Source organism: Trichogramma pretiosum, unplaced genomic scaffold, assembly GCF_000599845.2.
Source record: "Trichogramma pretiosum strain Unisexual culture from Peru unplaced genomic scaffold, Tpre_2.0 scaffold62, whole genome shotgun sequence".
Classification (NCBI taxonomy): Eukaryota; Metazoa; Arthropoda; class Insecta; order Hymenoptera; family Trichogrammatidae; genus Trichogramma; species Trichogramma pretiosum.
The window spans coordinates 683,503-707,360 of NW_019641674.1; the positions used below are offsets into that span (position 1 = coordinate 683,503).

The following is a 23,858-nucleotide window of genomic DNA, read 5'->3' on the forward strand; positions in this document are numbered from 1 at the left end:
AGACAGTTTTCAAATGCTATTATTTTCATGATAAAATTGTTGCGCCTTTTTGGTAAATGTCAATATAAATAAAACAGCGATAAAGGCGGTGCCAAAGTCAAATTTATTAAAACAGGCGGTGGGCGAGAGTGCGTAATCACACACTACCTCGTCACCTAGTCGACGTTTCGCCGACCACTTTGTCGGCCTCTTCAGGACTGTTGTGTATGTGACCAGCGATGTTACATATAGGCAGTTGCCGTGATGTCAATAACAATAATAATAATAAGCAATCAATGGTAAACAATATAAAACTGAGGCGTCGAGTGTGTATAAAATCGTTACAGATTATTTAATATATTTCAAGATGTTAAAATAAAGATTATTTAAATCTTTAAGGTCTTCTTTTTTGTTAAGTGTGTTAGGCGTGTCGTTGATAAAAATCATTTCCGATATGGTTCTACGTTGGTAGTTCGGCTCTTGGTAGTCTTGCATATGTTGCTGTAGAAGTGTATACTGGTCTTGAACTGGTTCTTCAAGTGTGGTGGTATCAACCGGTGAAGCCTACACGCGCTTAAAAACCATTTCTTCGCATTAGTCTTGGCTAAGTCCGATCTCCACTTTTGCCAATTTTTCAGACATCTCATTGTCTTGATACCATACGTTGCTTTTATACACTTGAAAAAGGTTAAATTGTTAGAACTGTCCCTTGAAGTTCTGCCCGATTTCAGCCGAGGGCCGGTGGAACTCATGATAAAATTGTTGCGCCTTTTTGGTAAATAGGCGTGTATCTGGACTATTTCAATCTAGAGCATCTGGAGCAGATAGATTATTACGAAATCTGAAGACATTTATCATACTTAAACTGTGTTTCAAATGTCTTCAGAATTTCGTTTTTTATCTTTTTAATGTTCTAGACCAGGTTTATTTCGTTGAAATGTACCTCCATGAATTTTTTCAAATTTTCTAATTCAAAAACAGCTTCAGAATCGGTAAAAATACAAAAAAGACGTTCATACGGATTCTGAAGGCTGCGAGTGATATTGGAATCGAGAATCCTGGTTGCAAATAGTACTTTACGATACTAGTGGCATAAGTAACACTTTTTGGCACGGCGTAGTTTAGAGCCCGAGCGCAGCGAGGGTCCTAATAGTTGGGCCGAAAAGTATTCTCATGGCACGAGTGCATAACTGCCAGGGCAACTGCTAGGCATTGTTCATGTGTTTTGAATAATATCAAAATTGAAAATTCATTAATTTCATCCCAATAATTGACTAATATATTTAGCACGATAAAAATAAGTTCAACATGAATAAATCTCCTCCAAAAATAAATGAAAATATATTTCAAAAAATCGTATGATTTTTTATTTTTTTATTAAGTGGATGAATTGATTTAACAAGCTCTGTGAAAAATAAATTTTATGCGTTCAAAGTGTAATATTAAAAAATAACCTCGAACAACCGAGTAGGTGTTGTGTCGAAAAGTAAACTGCAGCACGGAGGAACTGGGAAATTTTTGCTGCTGCTGCTGGAGCCACGCGAATGCAGAATTCGAATGGAATGACAAAAGGAAAAGATAGAGAAAGAGAACACGAAAGAGCAGAACCAGCTGCAGGGGCTGCAAAGACAGTTTGATAATGTCCTCGGCAAGTGAGTCGGTAATTTGATTGCAGCCTAAGATAGCAAAGCGGCGAGGAAGAAGGAGCTGATGTAGTTTGGCAGAAGTTACCACCCTCTTACGGTGTATAAGCTTTTACCTACTTCAGTTGGCTCCCTTCCGCTTATCTTCTTGCAGAACAGTCTATAACTGTACTTTTAGCTTTTCTAAAATAAGTTTGCAGATTCACGCAGATCAAAAAAGTAAAAGACTATACTTGCGTCATTTGCCGCTTTGCTTTTTGATCTATTTTATATATTTGTCTATCTAACGTAATTATGACTTACTAGCCCGACTTTCAGCGCGCTTCGCTCGATCCATTCTTTCTTATCCCATTTTGCCATTTTTCAATATTTAAAATAGAAAAATAAGATAAACAAAGATTATGTTATAAACCAATCAAAATTAGTCTCAAGCCGTCAATAGGTTAATATTCCAGTTTATCAACTTACTACAACACTCGTAATGGCGTGCCATTAACAATAGTAAACTACTGAACGACCAATCACAGCGCTTATAAAATGCTAACGCTAAAATAAAAAACCTCACCACTTTAATAGGATAGGAATTGATATACATTAATGTTTCAAAATTTTGTAGTTCGAACTTTTCGATTGAATTATTGTCGAACAAACTTTTAGGATTAATTAATTTACTCATTTGCCTAAAATAAGAATATTGTGAATTCAAATTTTCACAATGACAATAACAATAATAAACTTGGGTACGAAAACTTTTAACTTTAAACTTAAAATGTTTGCGATATGGTGGCTTTTTGTACTTTTCACGTTTTTCATTTCTATGATAAGACTCGACTTGACAAGATGCTCATTATTTTTCTATATGCAATTTTATGCTCTCTTATGCAGTTTTTATTCATTTTTTTGTAAAATACACATTATTGATATTTTCCATGTTAAGCATGCAGGAGCATTATATATATTTTTTATCGCATTGAGTCATTGGTCTTTTTAATATTTTACATGATACGACAATAAGTTCATACGAAACAAATTTTTAATGTTTGACTATAAATTAAAAAATGAACCTGTAATAAAACCGTTGTCTAGATTTTTTAATTAAGCTATCAAAATACTTGAGCAAATTATCTCAATTGTTGAAAATGCCGAAATGAACTCCATTTAGTTCACTTTGACATAGTCAATAGAAAAATTAAATGCCTCAGTAGTTGCATAGTTTTGAATTTTATTGTTTCAATTTTATATAGGTTTCAATAATGTAGGTTTGTAATCACGATACAATTAAGAGCTACTTTTAAAATTTAAATTAATGCTACGTAAACAAACTTTAGACAAAACTGGCATAATGAATGAATATTGTAAAATAATAACTTTATTGCATCTTACGATAGTAATTTATGCTTACTATTTACAGTAAACTCCATACGTACACTACCCGTCAATTACTTTTGCCTTGCCTTTGCGGTCAATGAGTCAATTTCAAAGGGTCGTAACTGAGTCGGAATAAATCGGATCAAAATCTTAGAAACACCATCCGAAAGGTCTTTGCAAGCATTTTGAAGTTATATAAATTGTTATTAGGTTTATTTATTTATTTATGTCTCTTGCCATTTTCGTAAGAAAGGTTGTAGAAACATTCCGAGTCAATCAATTTGTAGTTTTTTAAGGAGAGCCTCTAAGCGCTAGGACGGACCTGCAGAGCCAGGGGACACACGTGACCCGAATGGGCGCGTAGGCCCAAGGTATAACAAAAGTAATTGACGGGCAGTGTACCTTCATTAAATATCAAAGTAAAGTTCTGTAGTAAAATTAAAAATCGCTGCCAATTTATTGGCAAAGAGCTTCCTCATAAAAAATTATATTAATGAAAGGGTTTGGTTATTAAAGGGAAAATTCGTATTTCATTATTGAATTTTAAATTCCGTTTTTATTTTTGTATAAAAAACCTCAAAAAAATTTAGATATATCTAGAATTTCGTGTAGGATTCCCTTGAATAGACACTACTGTCGTTTATTAAAGCTTAGCCAAAATACCGAGAAGACAAACACACACACAGACATTTGTTAGTAATTCAATGTAGTTTCCAAATATGTAACTCAAATTTTCCTACGACGTCTGGTTCCAGATCTCATTTTCAAGCCTATCACATAACTTCCTCTATGAGGAAGCAATACGATAAAGATTTAAAGAAAAAAAATTAAAATAGAGAAGCAAGTGGATATTTTGTTAAAAAATTCAAACAAATACCGTCCGTTCATGATAAAATGCACACTAGTGTATGACAGGAAGCAGCTGATAACATGAGTGAATATGTAAGTATGATCGTACATAGTTAAACAGAAGACATGTGTCTACAGAATTAATGAGTAAAGCAACCTAACTAACTAACGTGTGTACTATAATAATTAATCAAGCTGCGCTTACTTAGGTAACTTCTGCAAACCTGCCAGGGCTATATTTCTAGCAACTCTTGTAACCAAGAAAAATAATAACAATTCCTCGTAGCACTTTGCTTTGTACTCTAAAGTGACTTCTCTGTGGATTGAATTACGCGCTCAGTAACGCTTCTATTTACCCTCTTGCCCCTGATCCTTTACTCTCCCTCACTTTCATCATACACCAATCCCTTTAATTTACACTTTTTTATACTTTAAAATTTTTCATATAGTACTTTACGATACAAGGGCCATAAATAACACTTTTTGGAACGGCGTAGTTTAGGGCCCAAGCGCAGCGAGGGTCCTAATAGCTGGGGCGAAAAGTGTCCTCTATGTCACTTTTTCGATTTTAAGCCCCCTTTGAGCCCTTAAGAGATGATTGCTAGGTGTTGTGGTCAGGTCTACTGGCCAACCTCAATCTCCCCGACGAGGGGATATTTGACAGAGCTTTCTCGGCTATTGGAATTAAAAATCACACATACTTTATCGCAAAAACATGAAATTCGACCCCCCAAAAGTCAAACCCCACCAACATCATTAATAAGCATAAAACTAGATCTCTAGTTTTTAAATGTTCTTGTCACAGCTTACAGCCTCTATCACCAATCTCCAGCAGGTCAAGTTCCACGACTACATCACGACTACGCCTAAACATGCATACAGGGTCTGATAATAATTATCCAAATCATATACACTGATAGAAATACCGTTTCGTTGGCAGAAACGGGTCCGTTTCGCCAGACGAAACGATATTTCTATCAGTGTAGTAAGCTAGCGTATAATGTAATAAAATAAAATAACATCAAAGTTTGATCATATAGAAACTATAATGGAAAGCAACATTGCAACACGCATGCAGAGCAATACAAGTGAGCTTCGAAGTACCAATGGCAGCGATCACAAGTCACAACTCGCCGGCGGCAATAATAATTAACAGCTAGGGAAACTGAAAGTGAAAAAGAGAAAACAAATTAACCTATACCCATTACCTACTTGTTTTCGACAACGAGTGAAGAGGACTAAAGAATAGGTGCTCTTGCGAAGTATGACTAGTGTAAAGTCTTTAAGTTGCATCCAACTTTTTTCAATGCAACGTAAAAAATATATAAAAGTTATAAGCTTATAAACCTGAATAAAATTGAACATTTAATTTACGGTGGGGTCAACTGTTTTACTTCTTTAAAATTTTAAAATTAAAATAAGCATTAAATACAAAATCTACAGATTTAATTTTTCACCACAAAAGTGCAGATTTTTGTTCTAACTCTACACACCTATACATGCACTGTAAACAAACCACAGTATCTGCAAAGGCGCGTAAAGTTCTGCCATGTAGAGTTTGAACGGTGCTACAGTTGCCAAACCCGCTACCTTCCTCCGCACTTTTCATTCTCAGTACTATGGAGTCGTCATCTCCGGAGTACTGGAACAAGCTACTGAGCCTCCCGGGACACATGTAGACTACACCTACCCCGATCATCGAGCAGCCAAGAACAACAAAGACAACAACTGACTACTGTTTTCTGTTGCATAATAGCACCAGGCTCACTTTTATCAGGAGTTTCGCAGACATTAAACCTCTAGGATAACCAAATTTCGTTCTGATGAATTACGGGAGCTTTGTATACATGAATGTTTATCTGTACCATTAAAACCTTGTAGCATTTTTTTTGTATGGGTGAGCCGAAAACGATACGCATCAATGATGATGAAATAAATGCAGATATAACACTAATTTATTTGCATTTATTAAAAAACAATAAAAACAATTTTAATAAAGTAATCTTTTTAATATCTATTTTTATGTGAAATTTTTTGCTCATTACAATGACAGTATCAAGAAACAAAAAAGGCAGGATACTACCCTAAAAATCGATTTTAAACTTAATTGCGATTATAAAGGGTAAAAATGACCTTGAATGGTAAAACTGATACTTTTTTTCGAAATCAACGTCATATTTCACGTTGAAAAAAAACACATTTTTTACGCTATTTACAGGGTTTAAAACAACGATAAACAAAATTTAAATTTAAAAATTGACAAATTTTAAAATGTTAGCACTATTATCGACTCTTGAGAGATCAAAGTTCGAGAATCATCTTTTTTTAACCTATTATAAGAGGTTATTAAAGTTTGAACAAAATCCAAAAGGGTTCAGCCCAAAAGTGGTTCCAGATCCCGAGAAAACCCCCATATATTTCAAAAATATCGTATAAAACACACAGGTAAAATTCTACAATCACTTTGCTAATGCGATTTCATGAAAAAAATTATTTTTTTAGACGCACGTGTACAGTATATCATATTAAATGTTGTGAAATATTCGTCAAGTTAGCACGCGATAAAAATATTTGTTTTACATTGTAAAATAATGTATACTATTCAATACGAATGAAACAACTTTGAGGTAGGTTTCACCACTGATTGTTGGTATAATTATAATTTCTTTGAATTGTTATTTCTTTATTTGTAATGGCATTTTAACAACTTATGTGTTAACTTCATAAAGAATATTGAATATTTGAATATTCTCTTATATAAGAATGTTCTAATTTCATGTAAAACAAACTTGCATGTATGCAATGCTAGCACAAAATTAAAAAGTAAAACTTCTTATTTCATACACGTATTTAATATGTATGATTGTTCGCGTTTTAAGTATAATATAATATAATATGGAATTAGTGATTGCAATTGATTTATTACATTCAGTTCATTTTTTTCGAAACGATTAAGAAAGTAACTCAAAGTCATCATGAACAATTAGACAGATTTTTGCAGAAATAGTACAAACCATTAACTAATAAGCCCATCATCGATACGAACATTTTGAGCAAAGCAAGCATCATAACGTGAAAACTAATCAAGAAAGTCCTTTGCCACTGTCGCTACGATCGATTAAAATACAGGTACTAGATAGATGAATAGATGCATGGGAAAGAGAGGTAGGGAGTAAATGCGAGAGGGTTGAGAGAATTGAGTAGAACCTTAGATAGAAAGAGAAAGATAGTGCAGGATAGGTAAGGATAGACGGAAAAAGCCTAGCACATGGATCTGTCCATCAAACGAAAGCATTCTAGTATACTCTATACTGAGGGGAAAGAAGCCTCGACAGAGTAATGGTTGCATGTAAACCTTTTAGGTTGAGAGGAATAAACAGTTGTTACGATTGCTAACAGGACAGTTTGACCAAATATTCAGTCACAGTAATCATGATAAATTTATTCATGTCGTAACATGGAAATCTTCACTTCATTAATAACTTTATGTGGAAAAATATGAATTGCTGGCAACGCAAAACAATTGATAAAAACACTGGTAATAGTAATTTCTAATAAAATCAATTTAGTGGAATATCATTACTTCACACGTATGTTGAAACAACGTTATTTTCGAGTCACGATTAATGTTATCTTTAGATTCTCTATTGCACGATCATCATACTTAATAATTTGACGCAATACTTTTGAAATGATATCAGTTTGCTTTGTTGAAATCGAATATTTAAAAGACATATATCATTTTTTCCAAATTTTGATTTCATTCCTATAAATACTGATTTACATTTAATTTTGGTAATCAACGAAGATTATAAAAAGATCTTTTTATTTTTTCTCGTTCATTATTCGCTCTAAAATGAATCCATTGCTTTATTTACCGGTACTTTACTTTCTTAGCTGTGGATCAGCTAGTACTAAGGTAATAACACAGAAAAAATATAATTATTTAAAAATAAAAATAAAAATAAAATGTCCTTTTTTTAGTTTGACCGACAATTTACTGATGAAGAAGCATTAAAAATATTTCATCGGCATCAAGATAATAGTAATTTAGTTTAAATTTTTAAATTCATTAAAATATGTCAAAATTAATATTTTTTTTTCTTGAAAACTAGTTCCAAATTATCACAAGACTCATTTAAAAACATACTCGTCTAACCGAGCTAAAAGAGATGTACGTCCAGTTGAATTCGAAATTGATGGAGAAACCTATCGTTTGAACTTACAACCCATTAAATACGATGTCATGTCTACTGATTTACCCGTATGGATTGCTGAAACTGATCCAAATAAACCAACAGGACGCACGTTCAGACGAGTTGATCCAGTAAGATTTTTTTTTTATTTTCAATTCTTATGAAATTTTCGAAAAATAATTATTCAAAATATTTTACAGAAAAGTATAAAAGTCAATGGTATGGTTTATCAAGATGCTGAAAATGCCGCAACTCTTTTAGCTTACTATAAAAATGATTATATTCATTATGTAAGAATTTTTACACTTTAATTTTTGCTGAAAAAAATGATAAATTTGAAATTTTTTTATAAAATTAGGATGGGATATTTGGAGAGAGTAGCAAATCAAGGGTTGTCCGAAGCATATTGGAAAAATGGTACACCAGAGAACCAATGGATCATTTAATTGATTCCCACGTTGTTTATGACGTTGAGTCAAAATTCAAGTCTCATGAAGGTATTTATTTAATAGAAAAATTTAATTTGTAGCAAAAAATTAAAATTTTGGTCGTTAATGTAGATGAAGAATTGGTAAAAAGTATGATGCATATAAAAGAAAATGTTGAAAGACTGAAAGTACCATTAGATGTTATGTACCCTAAGCTATTACTGGTTATAGAATACGAACTTTTCAAGTAAGCTTTTCTACTTCAGGAGTGTACATTATTTATTAATATTGTCAGATGTAACGTTTGATTATCAATTCCTAGATTATTCAATGAAGATGTACAAGAATTAATAAGATATCAAACGCTCTTGTGGAATGCCATTAATTTAAAATATAGATCTGTGGAATCACCAAAAATAAAATTAGTTATCACTGGAATCGTCATAGCAAAAGTAAGGTTCATAAAATCATTTTTAAAGTAGAATTTTGTCGGCCTTAAATTTGCTATTCATTTTGCAAATGTAGATAATAACAAAGAAAACATTTAAAATTAAAAACAGTTTTCAAAATTTTTTATTATACTTTGTTCTACGATAATTACAAGTTTTATTATTAGGATTATACAGTCTTTCCATACATTTACAACGCCCGGAATGAAACCGAAATGAACAACATTAACCATATAAAATTATTAGTTGGTGGAGCAGAATATTTCAAAGAAGTTTTCCCGAAAGAACTTGATTTTAAGAATTATGATTCCTCTATCACCCTTATAAGTTCTACGTAAGATTCTATTTATTTTATTATATCCTGAGTATTAGACTAAAAAATTTACTGAAATTAATGAATTTTTAGGTACGATACAAATGGAGTCGCCGGTAACTATTAAAAAAATATTTGTCAACTCATTATTTTCAATCAAAATATGTTATTTTATTATTAAAAGGTTCTGCATTTCCCGGGCAAATATGCGGAGATTATTATAACACCGGTTTTATAGGAGATGACGCGAATTTTGACGGTCTCTTTACGGCTGTTCATGAAATTGGACATTTGTAAGTATACCAAAAAGTTATAAGCTTACTTTTAAAAATAATACATATAACCATATTCTATGTTAATTAGGTTGAATTTGCCTCACGATGGCACAGTATGCAAAAACAAATACAATGAATCTATTGGTCACATTATGGCTCCAAAAACTCAGTGGGTAGAAAAATATGTATGGTCAAAGTGCAGCATAGCTGTTCTTCAAGACTTTGCGTCGTAAGTTTCTATACAGTAAAACACCTATGCTTGCATTTATATTGAACAAAGTATTTTATTAATTTTTTAGAAGGAAGATAGCTGAATGTACCAAATTTAGTCGTCGGACAGAAAGACCTTAGTGTTGATTATTTTAATTATAATAAATCATACCTATAATTAAATGTACTTTATTTTTCAATTTTATTATGATTGAAAATAATTATTTATAAAACATACATTTTAAATAAATCAAATAAGAGTAAAACTGAAATTTCACTATATTGTTTTCAAAAAAAAAACTATAATAAGCCATTATATCTCATTATTGATTATTTTTTAAAATTAAAACTATTCATTATTTAGATTTTTTATATTGTTATGAATGGTCATATAATAATATTATATTGTTATATTATATTGTTATATAGTAATATTATATTGTTATGAATGGTTTATATAGTAATGAATGGTCCCTACACTTTAACTCAAGGGGACTTTTCACGTCCACCCTATGAAAAATGTTATTTCTTTAAAAGGTTAATGTTTAATGGAATAAAAGCACATATCTATCGTTCCTACGAAGACTGTCTCTAAAACATAAAAAAATCTCTCTTTCAAAAATGCGGAGAAGAAAATCTTTCTTTTGAAAATGCGTTCAAGTAATTCTCTCTTCGAAGAATCTTTCGGAGAAATCCTCTTATCCGAAAAATTTTAAGAGGGTTTTTTTTAACCGCACTACTATGTGAGATTGTCTTCGTAAAGACGATCGAATGTATTAATGAATCATTTTACATGTCAATTTGGCTTTATGGTATATAAAAAGTATTTTTTTTAATTTTTTCACCCCGGGTGGTCTGCTACAATTGTTTCTTTGAATAAAAAGTTTTACAAGTTAACGTACTTGATTTACGATAAAGTATTAATTTAATCGTTCTGAAATCTTAGACGATATGTTGCACGTGTTTACCGCTTAGAATGAATAATAAGAGTTTAGTTTAGAATAAAATATAAAAATTTGAAGTAATATTTTTGTAGTTATGAACAGTTGTCAGAAATAATTTCTATTCTCGAAAAAGCGCCGCCGTTTTTAAATTTTTCATTCAATCAAATTTTACTTCCTCATAAAGGAAGCTGTATGATAGGCTAACCAGACGCCATAGAAAATAGTATATTACGGCCCTGGGCCGCGAAAAATAGAAAATTCTCAGGATACGTGTAATTAATGAAGAAAATAGCTCTTCCCGTTTTGCGCAGCGGACGGGAAGTAGTCACTTTTGGGATATTGACATGCAAATTTAATTTACACATTTGGAAACTACGTTGAATTACCGACAAATGTCATGAGAAGTGACTCATGAGCAGGGTGTAGTGTAAGCATAGGCTCAGAATGCAATGTATTCTCAGCACAATCTCTTTTTATCATCTTCAATTGAAGATTTATAATTAATTCATCAATAAGCAGTTTTTCATTACGATTCATTCCAAGAGAATTAATCAAATTTACGAACCATTAATCATAAATAATTGAACTAGTACAATTTACATATCAAATTTAACCCCTGAGAGCCAATTTCGTGTAAAAGAATTGCATTTTCTAATGTACAAATAAAATAAGCACAGTAAGACCGCTTGTAATTCTAATAAATTATCTAATAGGATGTTGAAAATAGTATATTATACAACATTGGAGTAAAAGTAAAGGCTCTGCCTCGGGTTTGCTTCAGGTGACAATTATCATTCTCTCCTTTCTCCCGTGTTGTGTATACGAATTTTCCGACCACGCAGAGCTGCACTATTAAAATTATCGAAAAATCTGAGTGCTCCATGAGAAAGCTGAGAAAATTTTCTATCGAAACCTCATATTCATTTATATTTTTAGTCAAATCAAAAGATTTTACGAGCGAATGTCGGCTACTCTGTTCTCGAACCGTTTTTAGCGCGGTCGCACGGTTTTCAGCACTGCGTGGCACGCGATAATCTGAACTCGCTCGTAATTCGTCTAAAAAAATGAATTTAATTATGGTTTCGATGGGAAATTTTTTAAGCTTTTCCTTCCTCGTAGAGGGAGCTCTGTGATAGGCTCGAAAACGAGATTTTGAACCAGACCTCGTAGGACAATTTGGTTTATATATTTGGAAACTACATTGAATTACCAACAAATGTCTGTATGTATGTGTGTGTGTGTGTGTGTGTGTGTGTGTGTATGTACGTCTGATGGTCTGGAACCAGTGTAACTTTTGAACGGAGACACGCAGCGCGAAGTTGTTCGGCTCATTTTGAAGGATTTGTGTGTCGTAAGAAGCGTCAAAAACTTATTTTAGGATACACCGAGTAGTTAAAGAGTTATGCTTCATTGTATCGGGATGAAAAATGGTTTTTTTTTTTTTTTAAATTTTTTTTCGATTTTTTCATGTATAAATGAAGGAATTTTTATATTTTTTTACGGTAGAATGGAAGCAGAGCAGTCAAACTTTAATTTAAGACCAAAAAAATAGAAATTCACCGAATATTTTCAAAATTAACGACTCGAAATGAAAAGTTGTTTTTTTTGCTTCCTCGTAGAGGGAGCTCTGTGATAGGCTCGAAAACGAGATTTTGAACCAGACCTCGTAGGAAAATTTGGTTTATATATTTGGAAACTACATTGAATTACCAACAAATGTCTGTATGAGTTTTTTTTTCTCGGCCTTTTGGCTAACATAGAAGTGTGTAATAACCGATGCCTTTTGTTAACATTATTTTTTAAGAGGAAGCTCTTTGCCAATAAATTGGCAGCGGTTTTATATTGCATTCAGATTTTCCGATAATTTTAATTTTCACAAGGAAAAATCAAAAATAAACCTCCCAGATCACTTTTTCCGTAGAGTTTTTCGAAATATTTATCTCGAAATGTTTAATGGCGAACTTTTAAAGTAGTAGTTTTTAAGTGTATAAAAAAAGATTTTCTCGTAAATTAAGATTTAGTTTAGAATAAATTTAGAATAATTTGTTTTCATTTTTTTCAATGAGTAAGTATGTATTAACATTCTAGTTTTAAATAGTTGACAGTTTTATTGGATTGTAGCATCTATAGATTTTTTATTGAATTTCCATTTGCTCAAATTAAAATTCAACAAAGTGAACTAGTGCTTTAGCGACATATAGACGAAAAGAGAAAAGAAGAGAGCGTAGATAAGTTAAGAGGTCTTTGAAAAATTTGAGGGCAGCAGTAAATTTGCCAAGTTATTAAACGCAACACCGAAGAAGGGTCTCTTTTTGTTCAAATAGATCTCCTATTTTCGTTAAAGTTATATATAGTCTAAAATATCCGTTCAACATTTTACTTGCCCAGTTATCAATGCTTTTTCTGTGACATAATCATAAACTTTATCATAATACTTTCGTATAAAAACGATTGAAGTTTTAAAAACTTTACTCAAGTATGACTTTTATGTTTTTAGTAGAATTAAAAAATTAAAGGATCAATGCGTGGAATGAATGCAGTAAAGGCTTCGAACACCTTTAAATCAAACAATTTTTCATTCTATATTTAAAAAAGATTTTTCTTTTCCTTACCATTTCTTTTTTAAGAATTTTTTCGTCTTTTGAGTTTTTTGGCAAAGCATGTTCTTAAGAGTTTATCTGTCGTGACATTTCGAACGAATTATTGAAGTTAAAACACTCATCTATCGTATTATCTTTCGTTTCCTCCAATTCTTCTTTTATATTGATGATATTTTGTAATTAATTTTCTCAATTCTAGTACTAAAAAATCATCAATAAATATTTTCAACACTTTGACTTAGTAATGCAATGTAATGATCTATTACTGTAAATAGTCAAGCGTAGAAATCATGTAAAATGGTTACAAACATGCGATGCTGACTTTGAGAAACATTATATTAATTGTTAAGACTCTCCTACAAACTTAAAGAACATCGAAGATCAGCTGTTAAGAATCCTAATATTGGTCTATCTTTGAAATTATAGAGTATATCAAGAGAAACATTTCTTTTTCTTTAATCGCGATGTGCAGTTGGAATTTCATAAATCTTTATGATTTTAATAGCATTATATTCCACTTTTAATCATATTTGTTCTATATTAGAGTGATTCTGGTTCTAAATTTACTTTTTGAAGTATTATTAAAAAAACATACTGCAATAAGTATTTGTGCGTTGATAAACTGGAGATAAAAGTAATTCGACATTACAGAATCTATCTATATTTTCAAACGTCTCTTCTTTTCTTTTCTATAGCCTTGTAAACGATGTGCAGTGCCCCGACCTGCCTTATATTATCTAACTGTAATTATATTTCGGTTAATTTTTCTGACACTTAAGTGTTTAAAACATTCTATAAAACTACATATGTTATAGAAAAACTTATCAAAAAATTTGTTATGACCCCGACGTGATTTGAACACGCAACCTTCTGATCTGGAGTCAGACGCGCTACCGTTGCGCCACGGAGTCCTATAGGTCTAGATGTGATCAACTACAAGTTTGGTAATTTATTTTTAATTTCACTCGAAAATCAACGAAAAGTTTACCTTAATACCTGTATTAGTATTTTACGTTTAATTTAATATATTTTCCAAAAATGTAATTAATATTTAAACAATGAACTTTAACTATTAAATAATTAATTAGAAATGAAAACTCAACACAGTGCTTTGATTTTGTTAATTTTTTACATTTACATTTATATGTAAATTATTTAAATTTAGAAATAAAACCATTTCATCATATGAACTGTCAAAATGAATACTTTAAAAGTACAAATGAAAAGCGAATCAATTTGATTAAGAGACTATTCAATTACTTAAAATTCGTAAAATTTTTTGGTATTTTGCATCAACAAATAAATTTTTCGCGTTAGAAAGTCATAGTCTTGCATCAGTCAATCGCAATAAACATGCGTTATTCATTCCTTCCGCCCTACTGCGACAGTCCCAAAAACTCTAATAAAATTCGGAGACTTGTATGACTAGAAACAAATTTTTCATTTTTGCAAAAAAACTTTTTTTTGTAATTGAGTGCAAAAGATTTTTTAACATGTTTTTCTCAAAACAACATATTTCGATACTAATGGTCAAAAATACATGTATCGGGAAATATTGGAAAGATTGAGCTGATAATTTTACTACGGATTTAAAATAACATTTTTCAAGGAAGTAATTAGCCATTTTTTATTCGTTTATTGTTCTAATTTTTTTAAACAATTTTCGGAGACATATTTAGGCGAAAATCGATCTTGTTCTTTGGATAGCTGCAATATCTACAATTTTTACTTCTCTAGAAAAATTTTTCAACTTTTAAAGTAAATTCGTTTATTGTCCTACGGGCCACGAAAGCCAAAAAATAGTAGTTCAATAATGGTTTTTTTTGTGTAAATTTATGGTATTTGCGCCATTTTCGATTTTTCAAAAAGTTCTCGAATTTTAGAGTTTATAAAAAATCTTAAAGTGGTGTTATCTTTTAATATATCATTATTGAAAATTAAACATCTGCGATAAAATCATTTGAAATTAATTTAAATTTAAAAAAATAAAGATGACATTATCCATTTATCGAAATTATAGTTTTAGCAGGTTTTAAATTGATAAAAAAAATTATTTGTAGCAAGGCTGCGTGTTCTAATGACCATTGAATTGCGTCACAGAACATAGCTAAGCACTAGCCTAATTTATTCTTCCACAGTAGGGAACGCCAATGCGTGCGATGAAACAACACGCATGGAGCTATCCGTGGCTTCGGAACGTCACGCGCGCTCCGTTGGTAGGAATCGAACCTCGGACCGACCGAGTAGAGATGGGGCAATGTAAGATTGTGTCCGAACACCTTTGACCACGCGGCTACGAAGCCAGTATAACATGCATGACTTAAAATGCTTCCCAATATACAGTTAATAATTTATTTCAATTATAAAAAGAAAATTATATACCAAGAAAATTTTGAATGATACGATTTTTAATCGTAATTATAAACATATCTTTATCAACGCTGCAATCAAAGTTATAATATTAAAACGATTGTTAAATAATTTATAGAAAATTACTACAAATACTTTTTCATAAATTTTCCTAACACTTTTATTTTATTTTTAAAATGTTTGTATATTTTACAGCATGAATTTTTGGAATCACTCATTATGTAATAAGTTGCATTGAAAAATCATTGAATTATGGATGTGCACAAAATTCAAATCATTTTCTTTTTTCAATGCAAAAAATTAATGTTAAAGTTTCGTATTTTCAATTGTATTATAAATTACATTTTTCAAAGTCGTCCATTTTTAATTTATATAATTTGTATTTGCATCTGAAAAATAATTTTGAACTTGTAACAAGCATTGTCCATTTAAAAAATTTTATAACTGAAAGTATCGACGTTCTTTACGAAGAAAAAAACCCTTTTTCATTTAAATTAACAAATAAACGTGCTACCCTTCGTAAAGAGCGTTAGTATGGTTTTATTCTTTTAGTTCTTTGATAGAAACTCATTTTTTTGGCTCATATTTATTCGTAATTTACAATCATGACATTATCGCTTTCAAATAAATTCAATAATTTTTGTTTTGCATTTTATGCAGCCATAAACTGTGCTGCAAGCTGTTGAAGGGGATTATTTATGCGGTAGCTATTGCAGATTCTAGAAACAGTTTAGAAACAAAAAAAAAACGCGATCAAACAGAGCTTTCAGAGGTTGAGGAAGAAATATAAATCCATGTAAAGCTCAAAACAAACTTCTTTAAACTTGTTATTCTGGCGTGTTACTCAACTTTCCGCGTACACAGTAGTAAGTCGTGTAAAGCGAATCTTTTCCTACACGTCTGACTTTACCCTTTTTCAAAAAACCTTTCTCGACAGTACTATATTTTCTGTATTTCAAGCATAAATGTAGAATTTTTTTTTTAAGCAGATATAAAATGGAATTTATTTATATTATAAATAGTAATTTATGAAAAGTTATTTTAAGAATTTCCCAGTTTAATTTTTCGCTCATAATAACATAAAATAAGTTAGCTACAAAAAATTTTCTGACATAATTAAAAAACAATGTTACAAAAAGCTTCCTGTAAAAAATTTAATCAATTCTATATTCAAATTTAATTACTTTTTGAATGACCAATGTAGAAACTGCATGGATAAACGTGGATTAATTCTAAAATATTCCGAAAGATTTTTTAAAAATTTAGATCATTAAGGAAAGCATAAGCACAGATTCGTTAAAGCACGTCATCGGAATTGCTGTATATGCCATTTCAACTATACCGAGTTTGTTTGATTGCTAAGCTATCGTAGATGACAGGCTAAAATTTGCCACCAGTTGTTCTTTAAAACATCCAAGATAAGAACGGTTACAAAGTAGAATGATGGTTGCGTAGGCGGCCTAATTACACGATCGATTACGTACGATACAAGTGTCCCAAAGCTCGATAGCGCGTCGAGCTGTTGTTATGGACTTGCAGTTACACAATAGTTGCTGCGGTTCATAGGCTCGATCGAGCCGAGAGGATCGAGGAGATTCTGAGCGGCTGCGACGTGGAGCACGCGCGTGCGAAGCGGGGATCGCAATTATCTTGCCCGAGACTTTACACGACAATTCGATCGCGAGTGCGCGAGGAAACACAGCAAACTTCTAGTTTTGCGGCTTTCAATTTAACGGAACTTTGCCCGTATAGCTGCGAGCTCCGGCGCGCGTATAAACTATAACAGCGCAGCGCCGTTGCCGCCGTGTACAAGTCCGCACGCTGCAGCAGCAGCGAATACTTTAATACTAAAGAGGACTTTCGCAACCGGTCGCAGCTACTCCTATTGTGCGTGCCATTGCCAGCGCTGTACATATACTGAAATTTCAAAGTCTTTCGCTGCGCCCGAGACCGGCGACGTATAGCACCGGCAACTCGGAGAGAGCAGCTCTTTCAACGCGCCGTGCAGATATTAAATTTGCCCCCGAGAACGCGCATTTCCACTTGCATTATAACATAACAAACTTCTCTGATTTAAAACTTCTTCAAAGCTTTGTCTATTACTTAAGTTATCTTCCTGGCAAATACATATAATATAAAAGCTATATTCTACAAGTATATGTACTTTTTCTTTGCACTCTAGCTCCTATTCGAACATATTAAATGCAAAATCTTATGAATTTCTCAAGTGGAGTACGCGATTGATTTATTTATTTTAACTAACATTCATGTGCTACAAAGAAGCTGTTCATACCTCTTCTATTCAGTATCCCTTCCTTCCGCTAAAATTGTTCAAATAGCTTAATTTGCAGAATCAGAATTAAAATCTTCTTTTTTTAAATTTACTTTTATTCGTTTCCTCTTGCCACTCAGAAAGCTTAGGTAATTTTGCAAACTCAGTTTGGTATTTCGGGTGGGTCCCAAGGAAAAACATCGAAAATGATAATTATTTATTTTTTGTCAACCTTTACCCATTAAAGCCGAAAATGACGAAATTTTTCGTTCGCGATCGATGCAATTTTTCCCCTCATTTTGGGCCTTGAAATGGTATATTTCTCAACGGGTGCAGTTATGGTTTTTTAGCAAAACAAAAAATTATAACACGAGCCGAAAGCAAGTGCTGTAACGATTTTTGTTGAACTTTTGTAAACATTTAAAAAAAAATTTCGAAAAAAATAAAATTTTCATTTTCACGATACAACTGTGCAATTGATCGATGAATCTAAATGTTTTTGATCTTAAATTGAAGTTTAACTGCTTATCTTTCGAAATCTGTGATAAAAAATTTTAATGAATCACTACATTGTTTCAAAAAAATTAAAGGAAAAAAAATGGTAAAAAAAAAATTAAAAATCTTAATAACTAACAAAATATTACACAAATGGAAATGAAACTTTTTCGGGCTTCATCCTCAACATAATCGACAAAAAATGCAGTTTATTTCAATAACATTCATATGAATTAATTCCCATTATTAAGAAAACTCGTTCCACGTACATACACGTACATACATCCACACACATGACACACAGATAGATAGACAGGCACACTGATACACATGTTACATCGCCCTTAATTTATTATAAATAATTATAAAAATCATAAATGTTAAAATGACGTTACGGAGATCATGAAATCGATGTCGAGATGAAGCGTTGTCGGTTTAGCGAGAAGAACAATACATTTAGGAATCCGCTATCAATTAGCCTCATCTGTCGTCAGGTTCTCACAGACGGACAGGCGCTGACAGGTACTTTTCACCCAAAATTATCTAAAAACTCAGGGTATATATTGAGGACCCGCCGAGGTCTCTGGGCGATTCGACTATCATCTTATTCAGTGTGCAGAGCTCACGTCACTTTGTACCGCAATTTTATATCATCCGGACTTGTGCGACATTGTGCCGCGAGTCCAATGCGGAGTATAATTTGTAATCGAGGCTAGCATAGCTAGTGTAGTGCAGTCAACCAGGAACGCCAGTCGGCCAGTTGCAGTGTGAGCCACGAGAATACGAGCGAGTCGAGACAGTTGAAGTCATCTTACATCTACACCGTGAATCGTCCGACAGGCCTACGTATATTGTTTTTAATTAGTTGAGTAAGCCTAGGTGAAGTCAACCTTTTGTATTTCAATGTATGAATGTCCGCGAATAAATTGAACTGTAATTATTTATACATAGTAATAACGCCTACCTACTCTATCTAAGCACTGACATTATTCCTAAAATCCTTCATTGTCACCAGCCAGAATAAAATCATTTTATAATAAATATATTATTGGCGTCTCATGACGTTACACACAAACATACATACTGACATCAGTCCCGAATTCGATTTAGTTTATGAATATATACTCGACATGAGACACCACAAATGACAAAAGTCCATTTTAGATCCATCGCAAAGCTTCCTCTATCAGAAAGCAGAAAAGTTTAAATGTTAGAGATTCAAAGAATTATTTATGAAGTGCAAATGCGATCATCTCAGATGAAAATTTAGCTTTGTTTTTTTCTTAGTGGTAAGCAAAGAGGTGATTCATTTGAGTTAATTTTTTGATCTGTAAAATTTTTTACTAATCCATTTTATTTAATTAAAAAATTGTTTTAAAAATCAGCTTATTAAAAAATACATGTATAATTTATTTTATAGTTGTACTGGTACTTATAATAGCTGTATTAAAAAAAACGAAGTACTGCAATTTATTCAGAAAGCTGTGTATTTTATATAAAATAAAATTTATCGATCGACTCACATGATTTGCTTTTTTCGGCATGAGCTGTGTTATTGAAGAAAAATAGTAGCAGAGCCACAAAAATGACTTGGCTGAAGAGAGTATCACCAGGTTCGGGGGGTCCTTTGTAAACTCTCATAATGTCCTATTAGCAGCCGCGAGATGATCAGTCAATGTGCCTTCATCGTAACTGACACAATGAACGTAACAAGAAATAATGTTGAGCTGAAAAGCACCAAGCAACACAGAAGCGTGATTGCATCGTCGTCACATTTTAACACCACAGCACGTAAAATCGAAGTCGAGTCTAAAAATCAAGAAGAATTACTACGAACTAAGAAGGGTTCGAGGTGAACTCGACAAAAGAGACGAAGATGATTATAGTCGGTGATGGTCGATGGATTTGCCGGTGACGATGCGGTGCTCACAGAGTCTCAGCTGAGCGAAGCACGGGCAAAACTTGCCGACCCGGTCACACTACGGAACGAGGGCAGCACGTAATGTAGCGCAGTTGGAATGGAACTGCGGCGACTATACACAAATGCACGCATAGCCTGGACAAGTCGTTGCACCCTCCATCGGCCGCATACGCCAGGCACCGGCGCAGCCAATACTCAGGGACGTTATCGCCGGCGCTCGGCCATTCACCCTGCACTCTTACGAGCACGCGAATGCGCTACACAAGCGAGCTTTAAAGCTGCTGGACGTGGCATCTGTGCGTGCCTTTTCGCTGGGGCAAGTGCTGCCAAGCTGGCTCGGGGAAGCAGTAACGTAGGGTTAGGAAGACGTCGTGTGCCGCGGCTTCTGGACTTCTGGGCTCGTACGGCGTGCGACGCGCATATATCGATCGGAATTCGAAGCTGTGTAGTTGTCGCGAATCCGCAACCCCACGGCCCACAACCGGTTTTTGCGGCTGCTCTGCCCTCTGCGACAATCTGCACATGCGTCCCACATGCGCTTTAATTCAACAAATAATTCGAATAAATAATTAATCAAATTTAGATTTGATTAGCTTTTAGAATTTTTCATGTACTGAGCGCACAGTGACAAATATATTACCAGCAAAAAATGAAGGGAAAAAATCGATGTCACGAATGCGATGCAAATTATTCAACTTGTGCATATATTATCATATAACACGTTTTAAGAAACATGTCGAATCGAAATACCGAAGAATACTGATAGTTTCTTACGATTAGTTATAAAAAAAAAAGAAAAATAGAGGTGAATGATAGAAAAAAAAATTACGCAACGTGTGTATATTTCGAGCGCACATTCGACGTCCAGTTTGAAGCGCCAACGCAGTTGGTATAAGTCGTGAGTCGTAGACGTGTGCAAGGCGCTTGATTGCGCGATTCTAACAATGTCGGTTTTTTTGGCTCTGCAAAATAATGAAGTTTTTCGACTTTTCGCTTGGTGGTCTGCTGCATTGTCGGTCAAAATGCTGTGCATGGCGCCGCTCATTGGGCATCAACGATTTCGAAAAAAGGTTTGTATATGATTCGGCTGCTCACAATTTTTCAAACTGTTGAGAAGTATATTACTGACACTTAAGAATGGCATTGAGCCACGATTGCTAAAAGTAATATCGTAACAATAACAAAATAAGATAGTTTCAAAGATAAATGAGATTATTTAATAATTATTTACTAAACAAAAGTGTTTCTAACAAAGAACCGATTTTGAACGGAAACAAAAGTCACTGTAGTGTTCTCGAAGCATTCAAGTAGCTTTTTGGAAAAATGATCCTAATAAAGTTCAGAAATAGCATCTGAAATTGTCTGTCTTTTTTTTAATTTTGATATCCTGTCAAGTTAATGATTCAAATAATACTACACGAGTGAGATGATGAATAAATTCAAACAATAATGAACAAGGTCATGCGCAATGTAGTGATAAACTTTAGCGGCTAGTAATAGCTAAGATCACGCAACGTGCTTGTAGTTTATTCGAGATAATAATACAATGACTTGATAAAATTTTCCTGTTTTTTTTCCCAGATTTTCTTGAGCCAAGAGGATTGCACGTTCATCGGAAAAAACGCTAAAGTTTCTGTAGACGATCTAGATGTCGAGCGACCACGACGGGCCTTTCTCAATGATTTGGAAAATATACTGCCATGGTTCATTAGTACTTCTGTTTTTTTGACGACGTCTCCGGCACCAAGTTTAGCTATGTCGCTAATAAGAACGTTTGGAATCAGTCGAGTAGCCCATACAGTTGTGTATGCTGTTGTGCCATTGCCTCAACCAGCTAGAGCTATTGCCTACTTCGTTGGTTATACCGTCATCGCGTATCAATCCTACTTGACTCTTCTTTATTATTCTTGAACTCAACCATCTGATTATTCATTTTGTTTTATTTCTGTTCATTGATTTTTAAAAGTCAGCCATTACAATTCTTTCACTTTAAATAAAATGGTTATTTATTAATTATTATCATATGATTATGCTATAGAACATGAATGTTGTTCAGGTGTACAGGTAAATTTTATCTAGTTCGAAAATAAAATATTACTTTTTATTAAATGTCAACCGACTCGATTAAGTAACAATGCTTTTAAGCTACTAATGATTATCTATTATCTATTATCTATTATCCAAGATTCAAATTAATAAGTAAGCTGATTATTCTGTGACTAAGGATTTCATCGCGCCCACGCGGGAAGTACGATGCTTGCCGACTTTATCGTTTGCCCAAGTAGGTATTCACTGCGCCAAGTGAATTCCTGCTCGTCGTCGACCAGCAGTTCTATAATACGCCAGATAGCTAAAGGGCTTATATACACCTTAAACTCAAAATTTTTTATTGCATTTTTGAGTAGATTTTTCCTTCCCCTTTTCATTGCATTTTTCGAAACTCAGAAATTTTAATTTTTCATTGGAATATAGCTGTTTCCGTGAGCCTTTTTCTTATGTTTTACGATTTAAATTTTCTTCCTCACAGAGGAAGCTATGGAGCAGGTTCGAAAATGAGATTTGGAACCAGACGTCAGAAAATTTCGATTACATATTTGGAAACTGCATGGAATCACCAACAAATTTGTGCATATATGTTGGCCTACTCGGCCTTTTGGCTATGATAGAAGTGATGACAATGTAGACTAAGAATGGAATGTACTCTCAGCACATTCTCTTTTCATTAGCGTAAATAGAATAATTATTATTATTAGAATTAGTTTATCAATATTTGTTTCATGAGGAAGCCCAGCTTTGTTAATGTATTGGCATCGTTTTTTTTTTATTTTGCGTTTTCTGGCGAGTAGTGTTTTGGGTCACCTCACGTAACTTTCAAAGGGTACCGATTGAGCTTTCTGCACCAGAGTCGCGTACACTTCATCAGAACATGAATGCTTACAGACACTACCACGAATGAGACGATTGAACTCAGAGGTCACTCTCAAACAGTGCTTTTATGATTTAAATCAGAATTTGCACATGAGTTTTTAGAATTGAATGATAAATGCCAATAAAGTGTTAGAATAAAATAGTTAATACTTATTACATCTTTTAAAATTCGATATTTAGATTGGTTCTCATACAGTTTTAAAAACTTAGAAAGTGATTAAAATCGGCTAAAGATTAGAATACCGCGAAGGCTAATGAGAGACAGTCAACATGATTCTGCGGTTTCGGATATTGTACCTTTAACCACAATTTAACTACAGAAACAATCAAGCACGGTAGATTGTCTTATAATTGCAATTTCGAACATGCATTCTTGCTTTCCATCTATGACCTGCAACGGCGCATATAGTGCGAAATTTAGGTTTTTTCACATGCATTGATTTTATAAAAATTTGATCTATTGGTTTCCAATTAAGCTCGTTCGTAATTTATATGCATAGAAACCGGTTGGAGCTATACACCGATAAATTGTGTCTTTTATTAAAAGAACTTACGTCAAAACATTTATCTGTATGACAGCAACTGAAAAATTATTGATATCAATTAAAAAGAGAACTT

At 33.0% G+C, this 23,858-nt stretch overlaps 3 protein-coding genes and 1 non-coding gene across 4 annotated transcripts in view; 2 read left to right on the forward strand and 2 right to left on the reverse strand.

The window, feature by feature from the left end:
- LOC106650226 overlaps window positions 1-20,205 on the reverse strand; it is a 48,719-nt gene extending 28,514 nt beyond the window's left edge. Inside the window, exon 1 of the mRNA XM_023460559.1 lies at window positions 19,915-20,205. Coding sequence (XP_023316327.1) covers window positions 19,915-20,032 — 118 coding nt within the window. The 5' untranslated portion in view covers window positions 20,033-20,205. The remainder of the gene's footprint in view (window positions 1-19,914) is intronic.
- LOC106648738 (venom metalloproteinase 3-like) lies at window positions 7,651-9,882 on the forward strand. The gene is made up of 12 exons (XM_023460560.1): window positions 7,651-7,758; window positions 7,824-7,884; window positions 7,955-8,166; window positions 8,236-8,325; window positions 8,394-8,532; window positions 8,596-8,710; window positions 8,786-8,915; window positions 9,080-9,246; window positions 9,319-9,341; window positions 9,410-9,518; window positions 9,589-9,729; window positions 9,800-9,882. Exons 1-12 carry the CDS (start codon window positions 7,696-7,698, stop codon window positions 9,849-9,851), a joined length of 1,302 nt encoding a protein of 433 aa, XP_023316328.1. The 5' UTR covers window positions 7,651-7,695; the 3' UTR covers window positions 9,852-9,882.
- Window positions 14,094-14,165, reverse strand: Trnaw-cca. The gene has a single exon. It is a non-coding gene; the product is annotated as a tRNA-Trp (tRNA).
- Window positions 20,206-21,174: 969 nt separating the features above from the next.
- LOC106660285 (microsomal glutathione S-transferase 1-like) lies at window positions 21,175-22,427 on the forward strand. Its single transcript, XM_014383218.2, has 2 exons — window positions 21,175-21,382; window positions 21,894-22,427. The coding sequence occupies exons 1-2, from the start codon at window positions 21,257-21,259 to the stop codon at window positions 22,221-22,223; spliced, it is 456 nt and encodes a 151-aa protein (XP_014238704.1). The 5' UTR covers window positions 21,175-21,256; the 3' UTR covers window positions 22,224-22,427.
- Window positions 22,428-23,858: the final 1,431 nt, after the last annotated feature.

Excerpts from the sequence above, each read along its gene's own strand:
- LOC106648738 (XM_023460560.1), top strand. The coding sequence starts at position 7,696 with ATGAATCCATTGCTTTATTTACCGGTACTTTACTTTCTTAGCTGTGGA. Across the intron at positions 7,885-7,954 it reads TCATCGGCATCAAGATAATA|TTCCAAATTATCACAAGACT; the intron begins GTAATTTAGTTT and ends CTTGAAAACTAG. Across the intron at positions 8,916-9,079 it reads CTGGAATCGTCATAGCAAAA|GATTATACAGTCTTTCCATA; the intron begins GTAAGGTTCATA and ends TTTTATTATTAG.
- LOC106660285 (XM_014383218.2), top strand. The coding sequence starts at position 21,257 with ATGTCGGTTTTTTTGGCTCTGCAAAATAATGAAGTTTTTCGACTTTTC. Across the intron at positions 21,383-21,893 it reads ATCAACGATTTCGAAAAAAG|ATTTTCTTGAGCCAAGAGGA; the intron begins GTTTGTATATGA and ends TTTTTTTCCCAG.